This window comes from Plectropomus leopardus, chromosome 6 (genome assembly GCF_026936395.1).
Source record: "Plectropomus leopardus strain MGB_pleo_1.0 chromosome 6, ASM2693639v1, whole genome shotgun sequence".
Lineage (NCBI taxonomy): Eukaryota > Metazoa > Chordata > Actinopteri > Perciformes > Serranidae > Plectropomus > Plectropomus leopardus.
The window spans coordinates 15,181,117-15,196,028 of NC_142181.1; the positions used below are offsets into that span (position 1 = coordinate 15,181,117).

General features: G+C 40.3%; 1 protein-coding gene and 1 long non-coding RNA gene across 2 annotated transcripts in view; one reads left to right on the plus strand and one right to left on the minus strand.

Moving 5' to 3' along the window:
- LOC148189345 (uncharacterized) overlaps positions 1-14,912 on the plus strand; it is a 75,117-nt gene that overhangs the window by 12,564 nt on the left and 47,641 nt on the right. The gene's annotated exons all lie outside the window — the stretch shown is intronic.
- On the minus strand, positions 2,250-13,768 carry fzd4 (frizzled class receptor 4). Its single transcript, XM_042486881.2, has 6 exons — positions 13,114-13,768; positions 8,710-8,847; positions 8,133-8,519; positions 7,435-7,580; positions 6,501-6,748; positions 2,250-5,456 (listed from the first exon to the last, which is right to left on the minus strand). Exons 1-6 carry the CDS (start codon positions 13,375-13,377, stop codon positions 5,038-5,040), a joined length of 1,602 nt encoding a protein of 533 aa, XP_042342815.2. The 5' UTR covers positions 13,378-13,768; the 3' UTR covers positions 2,250-5,037.

Genomic DNA, 14,912 nt, shown 5'->3' on the forward strand with positions numbered 1-14,912 from the left:
GTTATTTTTAAGTTCGGAAAATCAACATTTAGGGTGAACTGTTTGCTGTTCAAGATTTGTTTGTGTGACAAGTTACTGAATCTCTAAAGAACCACAGAATTGTGGAAACTGCTGCCCGGGAGGAGAAGCCTGGAGATAAAATGACCTGTGGCATTCGGTTGTGTGCTTTGACACACACACACACACACACACACACACACACACACACACACACACACACACACACATACACACACACACGCTTTGTATACAGAAACCACCATTTAGGGTATACATTTCGGAGCATTGAGCTCTTTTAACTCCTCCTTTTTCTGTCTGTTTGTGTGAATGTGCATGTCAGTTTGTGAACATGCTTTCTTGTGCATGTACTGCATTTGTGTGTGTGTGTGTGTGTGTGTGTGTGTGTGTGTGTGTGTGTGTGTGTGTGTGTGTGTTAGTGGAGCCACATCTGGAAACAATAGAGCAGTAGATGCTGTCACTTTCCCTTTACCTCGGGCTTTTGAGTGAATTCTTAAACAAACACTCAATTCACTCACAGTAAATTACAGGAAGGCAATCTGAGCTGCGGACTTAGATATTTGGACTTTCTCTCTCTTTCTCTTTTGTCGTGTCACACACACACACACACACACACACACACACACACACACACACACACACACACATACACACAAGCACGCAAGCATGCACAGAATTAATCAGTTTCTCCAAATGCAATTTTACCCCTGCGCTGGTAAATTACAGCCCAGCCTGCATTAAGTGTAATTGTAAAATCCAAATTACAGCCAATTTTGAAGTGAGAGGAGGTGTGTGCGTGTCCGTGAGTGTTCCTGTGTGTACTGTAAGTGAGCGTGTGTGTTGGAGAGGTTGTAAGTTCATAGCTGATGAGATGTGATTGGTGGTACAGTAATGTTTACACAGTATAATCACTGTGTTTCCACTGCGGATTCTAAACAAATTTAGTGGTTATGGAGCATTTCTTATCCTAACCCAAAGTAACTGTTATAGAGAAATGTGAAAGAGATCAAAACAGATTCGCTGCCATACAGATAACTGCATGTGAAATTTTAATGAATGCATATTGAAACAAAGACAGTTAATTTGTCTCATCAGACAAGAGGTGGCAGCATTGTTCAACCCAGTTTCAGATGCAGTGTGAACTTAAAACAGCACTCACTCATTCAGTGGCTTTTAGAAGGCATGGACATTAAGCTTGGGCGGTATTTATATTTTTTATACCATTTCACAGAGGACCAAGTATATGATAGTATTTGCGTTTTAAAGAAAATAAAGTAAATGCTGAGCTGCTGTGATAGGGGTTATTGTAGCATATATGTGTTTCTAGCCTGTAGAATCATGTCTATATGTAATTAGCTTTCTTAGACTAGACTAGAATGGCAGGTTTGTATAACTATGGCCCATAGAATAATGAATTCATAGGGAATTGTTGCCCTTCATGTTGGAGGATCCTATGACAGTTGACAGTTGTATGACAGATGATGGGTGGTTTGTGATGCACTTTGAGGTGTGAATGGAGGTTGATGTGTTGTCTACTTAAGCAACAACTTTGTTGAGGCAAAGAGGCACACACCTTTGTCCGTGTGGGCTGGCTCACCTTTGCCATTGTGACCAACATACTCTCAAAAAGGGCCAGAGTCTATTTTCCTTTTTACAAGTCCTGTAACATTATCTCCAGCACTTGTAATCGGCATCTTTCTCATCTCATGCCACCCAAGCCTATTAGGGATATCTATTCATGACACACTGATTACTCATTACCTACTGACCCCTCTTTGATGCCTGCTCTGAATCTTTGACCCTGGATGTTGGTGTAGATGTAATTCTATATAGAGCTGAAGCAATTAGTTGATTCATTGATTAGTCAGTTGACAGAGTCAATCTGCATATCTGTTAATGGTTTTTCAAGGAAAAAAATATGTGAGGATTTGTCATTTGGTTTTTTTTGTTGTTTTTTTTTTAATCTAATGTGAATACTACCAGGATATAATTTGATTTGGAATTACTGGTTGAACAAAACAAAACATTCAAAGATGTTAAAATGAACTTTGTGAAATTGGAACAGGCTCTTTTTACATTGACAAAGAATAATCAGTTGACCTTGGAATAAAAACAGCAGATTAATTGTTCTAAAAAAATAATGCAGCCTTATTGCTATTGAAAATATTTGGTGCACACACACACGCACACGCGTATATATATTCAAACACATGTCAAATTGCATACTCATATTGGAAACCAAAAAGTTTTTATTCATCATCTTCTTCTGATACAAAAGTGTTTTTAAATAACAAACAAGTTAAAAAAATGTTTTCACTTTTTTTTACAAGGATAAATTAGCATTTTTTTTTACAATACATTGATGACATCATCATGACAATGAGTTTTCTATACAAAGGAACAGTCTAGATCTTAGAGGCTACGATCAGCGTTGGTAGACCGACCCCCAAATTTAATGCATATGTGGGCTTTTCAAAAAGCATTTACACATCTGTACTACCAGTGGTTCTCAATCTTCATTAGGGCTGTGGCACACACTCAGCATGTTTCAAGGCACAACTATTCAGTGATTGTTTGGAAATGTCACCTGAAGCTCAGTGTGGTCATACCACCATAGACGGCCAAAACACTTCAGTCTCAGAGGGAACTGCATTAGCTCAGAGGGGAGATGGTCAGAGGCTAATTCAATTCACTTTAACTCAATGTAATGTTTGCTCGACTCTTGAAATTTAATAAGTGTGCCAAGGTACACTAGTTTGAGAAACACTGTTTTTACAGGGTTCTAGGTTTCACCAGAATCACCAAAAGTATTTGAATGCAATAAGGGTGCTGTTACATTTAGTATAATTTGGGGAAAAAGGCAGTGCACACTGAAGTTATTTTCTGTCCCCTTCTATGTTAAAAATACATGTGACAGGCTGGCTTAGGCACTATCTGGTTTCAGCTGACACACAGGGGCCAAAGCTCCAATTTATTTAAGCCCTTATACTTTAAAATAGCCCCAAATCAAATTTTACTTAAATGTAGAGGGTGTTATGTGACACCTGCTAAGTATTAAACAATCAAAGACTTACTGAAACGCAAGAGCTTTGATAGATTGTCAGGCAAATATACAGTACACAGCAGAAATTGAAGGATTTTGTGAGTGCAGCCTTGCGACCAGGAATAACTTGTTGTAATTAAAGCTTATAGTGCATTCTATAAGCAGTTTTTAAGAGGAATTGTAAGATTAAAATGTTGGAAGATGCTTATTATAAGAGAAAATGCAAAATCTCAATTCTATCATCCATGAAATTCTGAAATATAAAGTACAATAAACTTTTGATAATTTGATTGTCTGGGAAATGAGCCATATTGCAGCAGAGAAGGTTAAAAAGCAACAGGCGGGCAGTGGGCCAATTAGAGCATCAGACAGACGGACAGATGCGTTGCGCTCCTGTGATGACCTCATTAAACCACAGGGATAGAGAAAGTCAAGAGACGCATACAAACAGATGGAAAGAGACATAATTAGGCAGATACTGTCTCTTATTATTGGTGTTATTACTCTGATAGTGATCAGAACTGCTGGTGGATATGTTTCGTGGGAACTGATTCCTACCTACATATAGTATAGTACATCTGCGACAGCTCTTTGTTATTGCATAATGTGTCTTTTGGCAAGTGATTGTCTAATAACCTCTAATTCTTCGACGTGCCTCAGGTCCGATGTTTTGAAAAGAGGGCAGAGGGAATAATTTAATTTCCTGGATTTCATGGTAACTCAAGAGCACATACAGTACAGGGTCTCCACAAAGACTGCACACATCATTAGAAGTTAGCCGAGCTTCCCGTAGATTACTGAGGTAACACACACAGGCCTACATTTCCCAGACGCCTCACTGCTGCAACATTTATGAGTCAATAAAAGGCACAGCTGGGGTGCTCCCAGGATTCATTGCGGTGTGCGTAAATCTACCACAGACTTTACCTAAATGTACAAGACAGATTTAAAAAAATAGTTTTTCATTATGTTTCTCTGTCTGCCCTTGCCTTCACAATATTTGTAAGAAAAGTGTGTTTTTTTTTGTTTTTTTTTTGCAGCATTCACAATGAAAATGAAACAAACTGTTAAAGGCTCTCTGCATATTAATATACTGTGTCGTGATTTGTTCACTGCCATCCCTGCTAATGCACTTGTGACGAGCACAGCCACTTTACTTATTGTATAGAAATTTAGTGCACAGTTACAGCTTGGAGCTAGTTTCCCAAAACATTCTGAGTTATAAAAACAACCTGCTCTTTCATATTGTACAAAAGAGAAAACATTACAAATGTGTATAATAATGTAATTAGAATGTAAACACTTTAGAGATTTAAGGCCATGTTTTATATTTTTTCATTAGATTTTATATGTTTTTGGTCTGGTATTTCATTTTAATTTTCCTGTTTGGAGATAAAAAAAAAACCTTACAGGAACTGAGATGCTTTTGGGAAACCTACATCTGTGTGATGTCTGCACAAGGACTCTCCAGTGTAAAATCCAAAACTTCAAAAATACCCTCAAAAGACACAATGGTGTGAGGGCTACTGTCTCCAGCAGGTTCAGTCTCTCCTGCTGAGGGCTGTGGAGAAAAGAGAGGCAGAGAGGTAGACGTGGTGCTACACAGCTTATCTGTTCGTCTGGTCTGTATATTGATGCTTCTCTTCTGCCCTTTCCATCTCTCTTTCTCCCACATTTTTCACTTTCTCTATCTCTCTGGGCAAAGGCTGTCTGACAGAGGTAGAGAGGCTACTGTTGCTACTTATGTATGACCCAGTCCTCCAATTTTCTCCTCCTTGATCCATGTAAGAGGCAGTTAGAGGGAGTGAGGCATGCTTGTAGACTCTCAGTGAGCTTTTTGTGATACCATTACATCCAGTGGCTTCCTTGAGAAACTCCTGCTTCTCCCTCTCACCTCTTTTCTCTGTCCATCTTTGGCAGAGTGAGTTTCAGAAGTGACAGAGAAAAAGGTAAAAGTCCACCCTCTCATTTCTTTCTCACACTACTGTCTCGTTGCCTTTCCCGGGTTTGATCCAACCCTCACCTGGCGCCCTCTTTCCTCCTCTGCTTGCCCTGCTGTCCCTGAGCAGGCGCGCAGAGCAGCGCTGCCATGTGTGGAGAGTTTTTGCAGACCAGATCCACATGCCTGATGTGATGCCTACGAGCAGTGACATGAAGATTCGAAGCATCTCTGATGCCACGTATGAGTCTCGGGTGCTAGCCCTGAACTCCCCCCAGTGAGAGAGCTGGTAGAGGTAACAGCCAATGACGGTGGACGCTGGGACAGTGTAGAGAACAGAAAACACGCCAATCTTCACCATTAAACGCTCCAGCTTGTCTGTTTTGGCACCGTCCTTCTGCAGGTTGGAGCGGATCTTGAAGAGAGCCACAAGGCCAGCACAGATGAAGAGAGTGCCTGATGTTCAGAAACAATAAGGATCATTAGATAGTGAAAAAATAAAAACCGTCACATAGCACAAAAAAGGTGAGGATAGTGAGGATATACATGTTAAAGAATGAATGTAGAGGTTGCAAGTTACAAGTAGGCCTCAAGTCTTTGCACTCATGTACAAAATCAAGTCCTAAGTCAAAAATGACAAATTCCAAGTCAAGTTCCACTTCCTTTGGTAATTTGAGTTTCGAGTCCAAACACATGTGCTCAGTATTTCCCAGATAATTAGACTCTATTATTTTTTCCTCAGCAGCACTTAAGGAAGCTTCAGTTGAGAGGTGGATAATTAATCTGTCAATCTGTTCAGAGCTGATCAGATCATATTGACGGATGAGAGGAGCAGCTGCTACAGCTGAATGCAAACTTTTGGACTCCTTGCAATTAACCATAATGTTTCACTTCCACTGCATGTGCAATTCTGCTACTCCGTCTATGTCAAGAGTATGCTTTGTGCTCTGAGAGTGTGGTGCAGTGTATAAAGAAAATGTTTTATTTATTTCTAAAAGCGAGTTTGTTGGAAGGTGTTGAATTTGGCCCGTACTTTTTGACCTGCATGTTTTTCACTTTGCAGTTTGTATTTTGTCAACCATACATAGTTTTTGTATGGCAGTTTGTGACTTAACATTGGTTCTTCATGATTCTTTTTTATGACTTGACTGGATGCTGTCGCATTGATTCAACTGGAACTGGGGAATTGTGTGTCGACCTGCCATGAGTAAATGGCGTCAATTTGTATTGTTTCAGAAAATGAACGCAAATTAATTGATTTGTGGCATAGTTTTAAAATATCATTTAAATCTTTGGGCCTGTGGGGAAGGCATCAAGTTTTTTTTTAAGTCAAATGGCTCAAGTTATGAAGTTATGAAGTTATGAATTATTGGTATTATGGTACAGGTCAAAAGTCATCAGATTTGTGACTTGAGTCCATGCCTCTGGTATAAGCACTATATTTTACTAGAAATGGGCATGTACATAGATAGACCGGCTGTGCTGTCATTGTGTAATTACCTATTAGAAGGTATGTGGCCAGTGGTGCCACCACAAAGCCTGTGAGTGCCTCCTGCTGCTGATTTCCCACATAGCAGAGTCCAGTCAGGTCATCCGCATCCACCAGTCGCATTATGAGTATGACGATGGTTTTAACGGCTGGGATGGCCCACGCTGCTATGTGAAAGTAGGAGCTGTGCATTTCAATAGCCTCATGGCCCCACTTTAGTCCGGCAGCCAAGAACCAAGTGAGGGTCAAGATCACCCACCTGAAAGGGAGTGAGCAAGAATAGTAAGAGAAGAAGCAAAACATGGCTCAGATGTGCAGTTATCAGATTTCTGAACTGGCATTCATTTCTGTTGTGAATAACAGTCACGTTTCCTGGAAACAAATGCTGAGGTTACGCTGGGCTACTGTTTCCAGCTAGAGAGCTCAAAACTTTCACTTTGCCCTCTATATAACTTTTCCATAAAATCCCCTTGTTGTAATTAGCTCATCCTGAGATAATGACGAATTACATAAGAGTATTGTAATCGTGTTTTAGGAGACAGTGAAGTCCTCGGGCTTTTCAGTCAGCTGCTCTTCCAAACGGAAAGAGTGAAGACAAACAGGAAAATGAGGGCAAAGTGAAAAGGAAGAAAAAGAGCTGCGACAGCAGTGTGCTTCCACTGCAACTGAAGTACAGTATGCACTCAAAAAGAGGCTTTTTTTTTTTTTTTTTACAAAGTCTGCCTTTGTATGTGGAAATGAATCCATCTCGTCCAGAGGTTATAAGACAGGATAGTTGGACTTTAAAGAAAACAGGATGCAAGTCTTGTGTTCCAATTGTTCTACCAAAGTCCATTCACAACAGTTGATGACAATGGGACAAAGATATGAAGGACTGATACGATAAAATGTGTGTGTGTGTGTGTGTGTGTGTGTGTGTGTGTGTGTGTGTGTGTGTGTACTAACCAGAGTGAGGAGGCCATGCCAAAGAAGTAGAGCAGAAGGAAGACTATGGCACAGCCAGTGCTCTTTAACCCTTCTTGTACTAAAATTGGTACTGCAGTGGCGTCCAGGTCACAAGAAACGCGCTCCCTGCCCAGAGTCAACCGTACCTGTAGGAAAGAACAGAAAGTGATAGGGGAAAGAAAAAAACTTTTAGCGATAAAAGATATAGTCACATAATCAGGCATTGTCATTACTAGCAAACTCAAATCAAACTTGAAATAAACATGTATCAATTATCTAAGAACTAAACAAATTAACATTTTTTTTTTACTATTTTATGACATTTAATAGACCAAACAATTGACTGATTAATTGTTGTAATTTAATTTGTTTATTAGAGAAATCTCATTAATTAACAGGAATAAAGACAACAAAATGAGGTAAGCTTAGTAGGCTAATTTGCATCTGTTGTTTGTGGCCAGTTGCGAAAAAAAGGCATGGTAAAGTAGAATGCATGTCCCTTTCACACATATCTATATAGTATCTACATATCTTATAAAATTCAAATATACAACATAATAAATATTCACAACTACTAGTCTAAATTATATTTTAGTTATTGTTTTTTTTAGTAGTACTTTTAATACATTATTTTTTATTCACTCTCCCCAAACAGATGAACTTTATTGGGACAATTTAATACTGATTCTCCCACTTACCAGGTAGGCGACACTGTACAGATTGCAGCACATAGATAGGAAGATGATGGGCCTTTCAGGATAGGAGAAGCGCTGTGAATCCAACAGAAAGGTCAGGACTGTGAGTGTGGTCGACAGGAAGCACAGCACAGCCCACACCGCCATCCACGCATCTGTGAAGACTTTGGCTCCTCTTCGGTAGAGCCCACTGTCATAGCCACACTGGAGAGTGCAGCTTTCTGTCTGTTTTAACCAGGTATACTGGTCAGGTGCAGATCCCAGCGCCTGACACTCCTCTTGGTGGGGAGGATGGCGGACAGGCTGGTAGGGCGGGTCCTCGTCCCCCGGCCCCTCCATGCACATGTGGTTATGGTCGTTTTGAGGCGGGAAGAGGCTGCAGTTGAGCACCTGGAAGAGGCAAATGATGGTTAATGGGATTCTGGTTGCTTGTTACAGCTGTGATACATACCATTAACAACGCTTTGACCTAGTTTACACAACGGTCATACAAGAAACATTTTGTCTCATGACTTTGGTCTCTTACATTTCATTATCAACATCGTTAAGATATATTTGTTCTTGTGATGGTGTGACTCACCTCAGGCCATATGAAGCCAAACTCGTGGAGCACTGGGAGGCATTTCCTCTTAACAGATAGACACATGCTACCACATGGGCCAATGGGGATGGGAACCTTATCTGTGCACATTGGCACATAGACTGAGCACAGGAAGAACTGCAGAAAAATGGAGATAGAGGGTCACCAGTTGAACAATTTGCTCCTAGTATGTGTTACAAAATTCTTGAAAGTATGTGTTCTTTTCTGAAATTTTAGAGCATACTAGTGTTGTCATAGATATTGATTTACAACTACATGTTGATTTTGAATATTTGAAATGATTTCAACACTCATTTTCCGCAGTAATAATAAACTTTTTCACTTTCTCTTCAACAGAGTTACATCTTCAGTGCAGAAGTGCCCCCTTTCGCGCCGCCTCCTCTCACTTGCTTTCGATTTAATTCAGTTCAACTCAGTTGAACTTTATAAGCATGGATAAAATTGATCTACATTGCCAAAGCAAGTGTGAGATTAAAACAAAAACATTACTAGTATTTAACATACCATACCATACATTATTTTTTAAAATTTATTATTGTTTCTAATTCTGAAGAAAATGCTGGATAGAATAAATTAAAAAAAAAAACAAAATGTGAAAAAAATTAAATTCCATGGCTTCATTTTTAATTTAAATTTCCCATTTTAAATGTACTGAAACATAGAAAATTTATCAAATATTGAAATATTTCAAAGTGTATCAAAATTAGAAACTTTAGTATTGTGACGACAGTAATGCAATGTGTTTAATAGCTATTTGTTTTTTTATGGAGAGACAAAAAAAAGAAAACACACTTAAGGGGAGACATAAGAGTGAAAAATGACAGTATCCCAAAACCATTTTTATCTAAAAGTGCAGTAAGAGTGCAACAGTTATCCAACATTATGCCAGTACTCTGCTCTGGAGGCTTTGTTCCAGTGGAGTTAAAGCAAACTGTGAGGCAGAGGGTTCATCACGTCAGTGGTGTAGCAAATTGTTAAAGAAGTGGAAACAGTGCTGTGAGAACCCCCTGGGCCAATTTTTCTATATATTATAACAGGATTACAGCTGGTAGATGGTTACACCTTCTGCTCCCACACGCATTGATCCTCTGTATACTTGAATATACCACTCGCTACCCTGCTGCTTTCTCTGCCTTTACTTTCAGGACATTGCATCACCTCTTCCTGTGGTGGTTCTCTATTTTCACTTCTCGTAAGAATCTCCAAAACTCGAGTCAAGACACCGCGGCCAACACTAACCTGCTCCAAGGTTACACACACAACTCTACATCTTTAAAAACAATCTGTAGACTTGACAACACTGAGGGCATGTGCCATGTAATGCTCCATAATCCCCCCTAATCCAAGGCTCAGTTTTCTCTGTCCCATGGCAATGGTTTTGAAATAGATATCTAAATCAGGGTGATAAAGATAGTGAACCATCTGAAGTCACTTTTGACTCCTTTGAGGCGGTTGTGATTTGAAGGAGTAAGTACTCTGAGGTTACTAGAGGTTGCAATTTTACGTGATTTCATGCCATAACGGTGAAATCTTGTTTGAAGCTGGAGTGTAAAATTGCGCCAGGCTTGTGATGTGAAAATACACAGAAGCAGAAAGTACATTTCACTCAGCTTCCTTCAGGTAAAGAAAACAAACATGCGCTCCAGAATCTTGGTCATGGTGATAGCAGACTTTAACTACTAAAACGTGTCAGAATGGAGAGTTTGCTTCCATTTTTCATTTCAGAAATACCAAAATATTTAACGGAACATATTGAGAATAAAATGTTTTGGGCCTGGAGCCTTGATCGAGTGAAAGAGAAATCCCAGCTTGAAATCAGCCCTTGAACGAAGCCCAAAACTAAACTTGAATCCAAGAAGGGTGTCATGGTTGGGAAATAAATACACACAAACATTGTACAACTGTTTTTTTTTTTTTTTTGTGGAACTGGAAGCAAAGACAACATAAAAGTTGTGCATCTGTGCACCACCTTCATCTTGGGCAATACAAATTACAAATGTGATGAATAAATTATATGAGTTGGAGATTTAGAATCAGTAAGCTATTTTCTGTTACATGCAAACTAATAAAAACAGTCTTGATTTTGATAATGGGTGTAAACCATGATACAATAACTCCTTACTGTGGGGAAGTATGTGATGTCTAAATCAGTTATCTATATCATGGGGAACTTCCTTTATGCTCAATTTGTTTCACTCTTCTCTGATCAGTATCTGGGTTGTAGCGCCGCTTTATCTCTGCAAATGGAGCAGACTGGCTGATCCGGAGTCAGTATTAAGTTTCTCACTGCAAATAGAGAATCTTTGTTCCCCAACTGAACCACATGTATTGGAGCTGTGTGCCTAAATTTTCCATCAAATAAAAATGACCAAATTGACAAAGTTGCCCCCTGTGTGAGCATCAGTGGAGGGTTTGTTTGTGCTATTTGCACATGATTCAAATTCACAACCATGTTTCTAAAAGCAGAAGATGTTAAATTAAATACATTCCTGCTATTTCTCACAGTGAATTATACCAGCGACAGTAACTTAACACATTCTGAGTGCCCCCCCTACTGTTGGTAACATGAGCATTGTCACTTCACTGCTAAAAGCTACTCCGGTTACTTGTCAGGAAGCCTCCCATTAGAGCAAATGTTAGGGGATACGGTTTCCCTTTCCCCTTTCCTCCCTCTTTAGCATCTGTGTGTGTGTGTGTGTGTGTGTGTGTGTGTGTGTGTGTGTGTGTGTTAGAAAGAGAAGGGGGGTTAGAGGGGGGTTGTCAGCTAATCTTACGGGACAATTTTCAGCTGGAGGAGGACAGTTTGGTTTCACGGGGCAGTTGCTTCTTCTTCTGTGAGGCTGTCTCACACACATGCACACAAATGTTTCTGGAGCGCTGCATTAACCCTTTGAAACCTGAGCAAATTGTCTTGATATCTTGCAAAAACATGGGAGAAGGCATAAGCAACTTAACAAGACATAGCCCAAGAATTAGTATAAGAAATTTAACTATAAAATATCAAAAAAAAAAATTTTAACTAAAAAAAAAACAAAAAACAAGAAAATTACCCAGAAGAAACTTGCTGAAAATAATTATTAAATTATTATTAAAGCATATACATATATGTGTATGTGTATGTGTACATATGTGTGTGTGTGTGTGTGTGTGTGTGTGTGTATGTATATGTATGTGTGTATATCTATATATACATATATATATATAATTTGTTTTGTATTATAATTGTTACCATAGAACTAGTACATAGTAGTGTACATATTTTTCTGGACATTTTTCCCTATTTATTTTAGTTTACCCCAATTTTTTCTGAACTTTGGAAAAATTATAAACTTAAATATCTTGTAATTTGTGGGACATTTCTTGTCAAATTGCACATTGCCTTTTCCGCACGGTTTCAGAATAAATGTCTCATAGGATTACATAGCTTGTGAAAGGCATCTGAATGCAGCACACGAAAACTAATGTCTATCCAAGTTTCAATGGGTTAATTTAGCATGTAAAAATATGATTTTACTCCTACTACCAAACACCTGCATGCACAAAATATATGAAAAGTAAGAAGTAAATAATACACGTAGTAAGACACAAAATAATAAAAAAGTAAATGGTGACACAAAGGAGCATCTAGGAAACAGGTTGTTTCATGTCTATGAATTCTAGGTGTGATCGTGTGTGTGTGCCCGCCCCATTAGAGATATAATATACTTAATTACAGAAAAACTCCATTCCTACTGATTTGATTTGCCCAGTCCTTTCTTTCCAATTACAGTCCAAAGTCAAATCCTAAAGATTAGGAAGAGGGCCAATCTATTTTTTTTCCTCCATGGTGCATTAGGCAAACAAGCAGCATTTGTGTTAGGGACACTGAGGGCACCATTGTTGACGAGAGGACTGTACAGTATATAGCACTGAAGACTCAGCTGTTGCTGTGTGGGGCATGAACTCAAAATGTCAACAGACAGAGGGGGCATTTTCATAGAAATTAGTATGACAGTCTGGCACAACGGAAGGAAGGAAAGGCAGGGACCCCCTCCACCTATTTTAACTCTCTGGGGGCCAACCTATATTATGCTCCTAATTATTACTGGCACCATCAGTCTGAACGGCTCACTGTTGCTGGTAGCTCCCCGTCATGTGGTCTGGGACCACACTCTGTTCCCCCCTCTCCCTCCACACACACACACACACACACACACACACACACACACACACACACACAAATATAGCAGACTATGTCGACTCAGCCATGTCTCTTTTTTAAGTCCAGGATCAGTGCTCCTAAATTTGTTCCCCAGTCTCACAGTGTGCTTTTAGCAACATGCTGCCTCTTCTATTCTAACATCAGTCTGCATTCAGCGTGTCTCCCATCATTCCCAGTATTACCTTGAGTTGACTAGAGCAGCCGTACTGTATGAGCGGCGTGAACGTGGTCAGCTGCAGCTCTGCGTCAGACTGTAGTACGTTGCCGACCAGATTGGGCATCTTGGTGACGTTGTAGCCGAGACCCTGGCACATGCTGATCCGGATCGGGTCGCAAGTCATTTCCTCCACCTCATCGCCGAAAGCGTGCACCACGCAGAGCGGAGCCACCAGCCCGGATAAGAGGAGCAGGGCTGCCCCGGTGATAGACACCGCCATCCCGGGCATGGTCACCGCGAGCACTGAGCGGCTGCCCTCCGGAATTGCTGGCACAGTTTATATCCTCCTCTAACACTAAGTTAGGTTGGGTCGCCCTGGAAACAGCAGCGCGTGTTTATAGTCCAGCAGCAGTGGAGCGCGTGTAGTCCGTGCGTTTTTGGAGGCTTATAGTATCCAACGAGGCATTAAAATATCCATAACGCAGCTGTGAATCATTGCAGGATTTGAGCGTGTTTCCGACTACAATAACCTGCGCATCTGCTGATTTAAAAAAATGCATTTAGATAAATCCTTCTTGCGTTGTTTCCCGTTATAAACTCCGTGTATTGCAGCGCAGCGCAGCGCAGCGCCGACACTCAGCGGTCTGGTTTTGCGCCTGTAAGCGTCCAGCTCTAAACTTTATTGTGTCTGAGAGGAGAGACTATTTTGCCCGTCCTGAGGAGAGCCGACCAATCCGTGCGCGGGAGTTTAGTTTCCCTGACCAACCCCTGACCAGGAGGGCGGGATCCAAGAGAAAAATAGAAGAGCGAACCTCATCTCCTCCCCTCTACCCCCCATCCCCTCTCCTCTCCTCTTCTTCAGCATTTTCTCTTCTTGTTTCATTTCTTCTTTCATCCCATTCTCCTCTCTCCTCACTGTGCTCCCTCCTCTTCCCTCCTCCTGCAGAGAAAATCAGCAAGCACTCCCCAACTAATTCTGACAATATCCAGAACCTGTATTTATACTGGCTGATGTGGCTTTCATATATTTTTATTGGCTGTATTTTTAGAAAATAAGCATCTGAAAAAGTTGATTTTTCACCGTGAGTGTGTTTTTATTTTATATTTAAAGTCCCTAATGGTCTTTTAAGCCCGTCTGGAACTTCACCGCAGGTTCCACTCTCCCTCTCTAAAGGCCCGTCAGCTCTAAGTGCTCGTGACATTGTAATTGAAAGTAGGGCCTTAAGTGATGCTGAAGCATTGGAAATCTGTTTTGCATTGCAATGAATGCGCATACTGGACAGGTTTTGTTTGCTCGTGGCACCCTGGGAGAAGACCTCTCTTTTACAGCATGAAACTAGCAGTGAAGAGTGTTTTGGCTTTTCAGTGTTGTAAGAGTGGACTTGGGTGAGAAAGTGCTTTGGATTTGTTGCAAATATTTCAGGAGGAGGAGAGCTTGACAAATACTTGATTTGGGTTTTCTTCCAAGTGATTTGTACAATTCAGAGGCTCTTAAAGCATCTGCCAGGTGTAATCAAACTCAACTTAAGAGCTCCACAGACCTTTTCAAATACCACAAATACCTGAAACCATATTCTAGTGTCACTTTGCCCAGAGTTTAAATGCAACAAGATTCAAAAAAGATTCAATTTCAGACCAAAAGAAATTTTAAAGCAAGTAGTTTTTTTTGCATGCACACGCTCATGCACACAAATACAACTAAGTGCAGAAGGACCCAAAATATGTGCCTTTTATTTTTATCTCAAACCCATTAATCTTCCTCTGCCCAAAGACACAAAGCAGAGAAACCTGAGGAGCCAACACAGGAGGAATTGAGTGCAGACA

What these genes read in the sequence shown, in the direction of transcription:
- fzd4 (XM_042486881.2), bottom strand. Translation starts at nt 13,377, where the DNA reads ATGCCCGGGATGGCGGTGTCTATCACCGGGGCAGCCCTGCTCCTCTTA. An exon ending in TGTACAGTGTCGCCTACCTG is followed by an intron (nt 7,581 to 8,132) that starts GTAAGTGGGAGA and finishes TCTTTCCTACAG; the next exon opens with GTACGGTTGACTCTGGGCAG. An exon ending in GGCCACATACCTTCTAATAG is followed by an intron (nt 5,457 to 6,500) that starts GTAATTACACAA and finishes TCTGAACATCAG; the next exon opens with GCACTCTCTTCATCTGTGCT.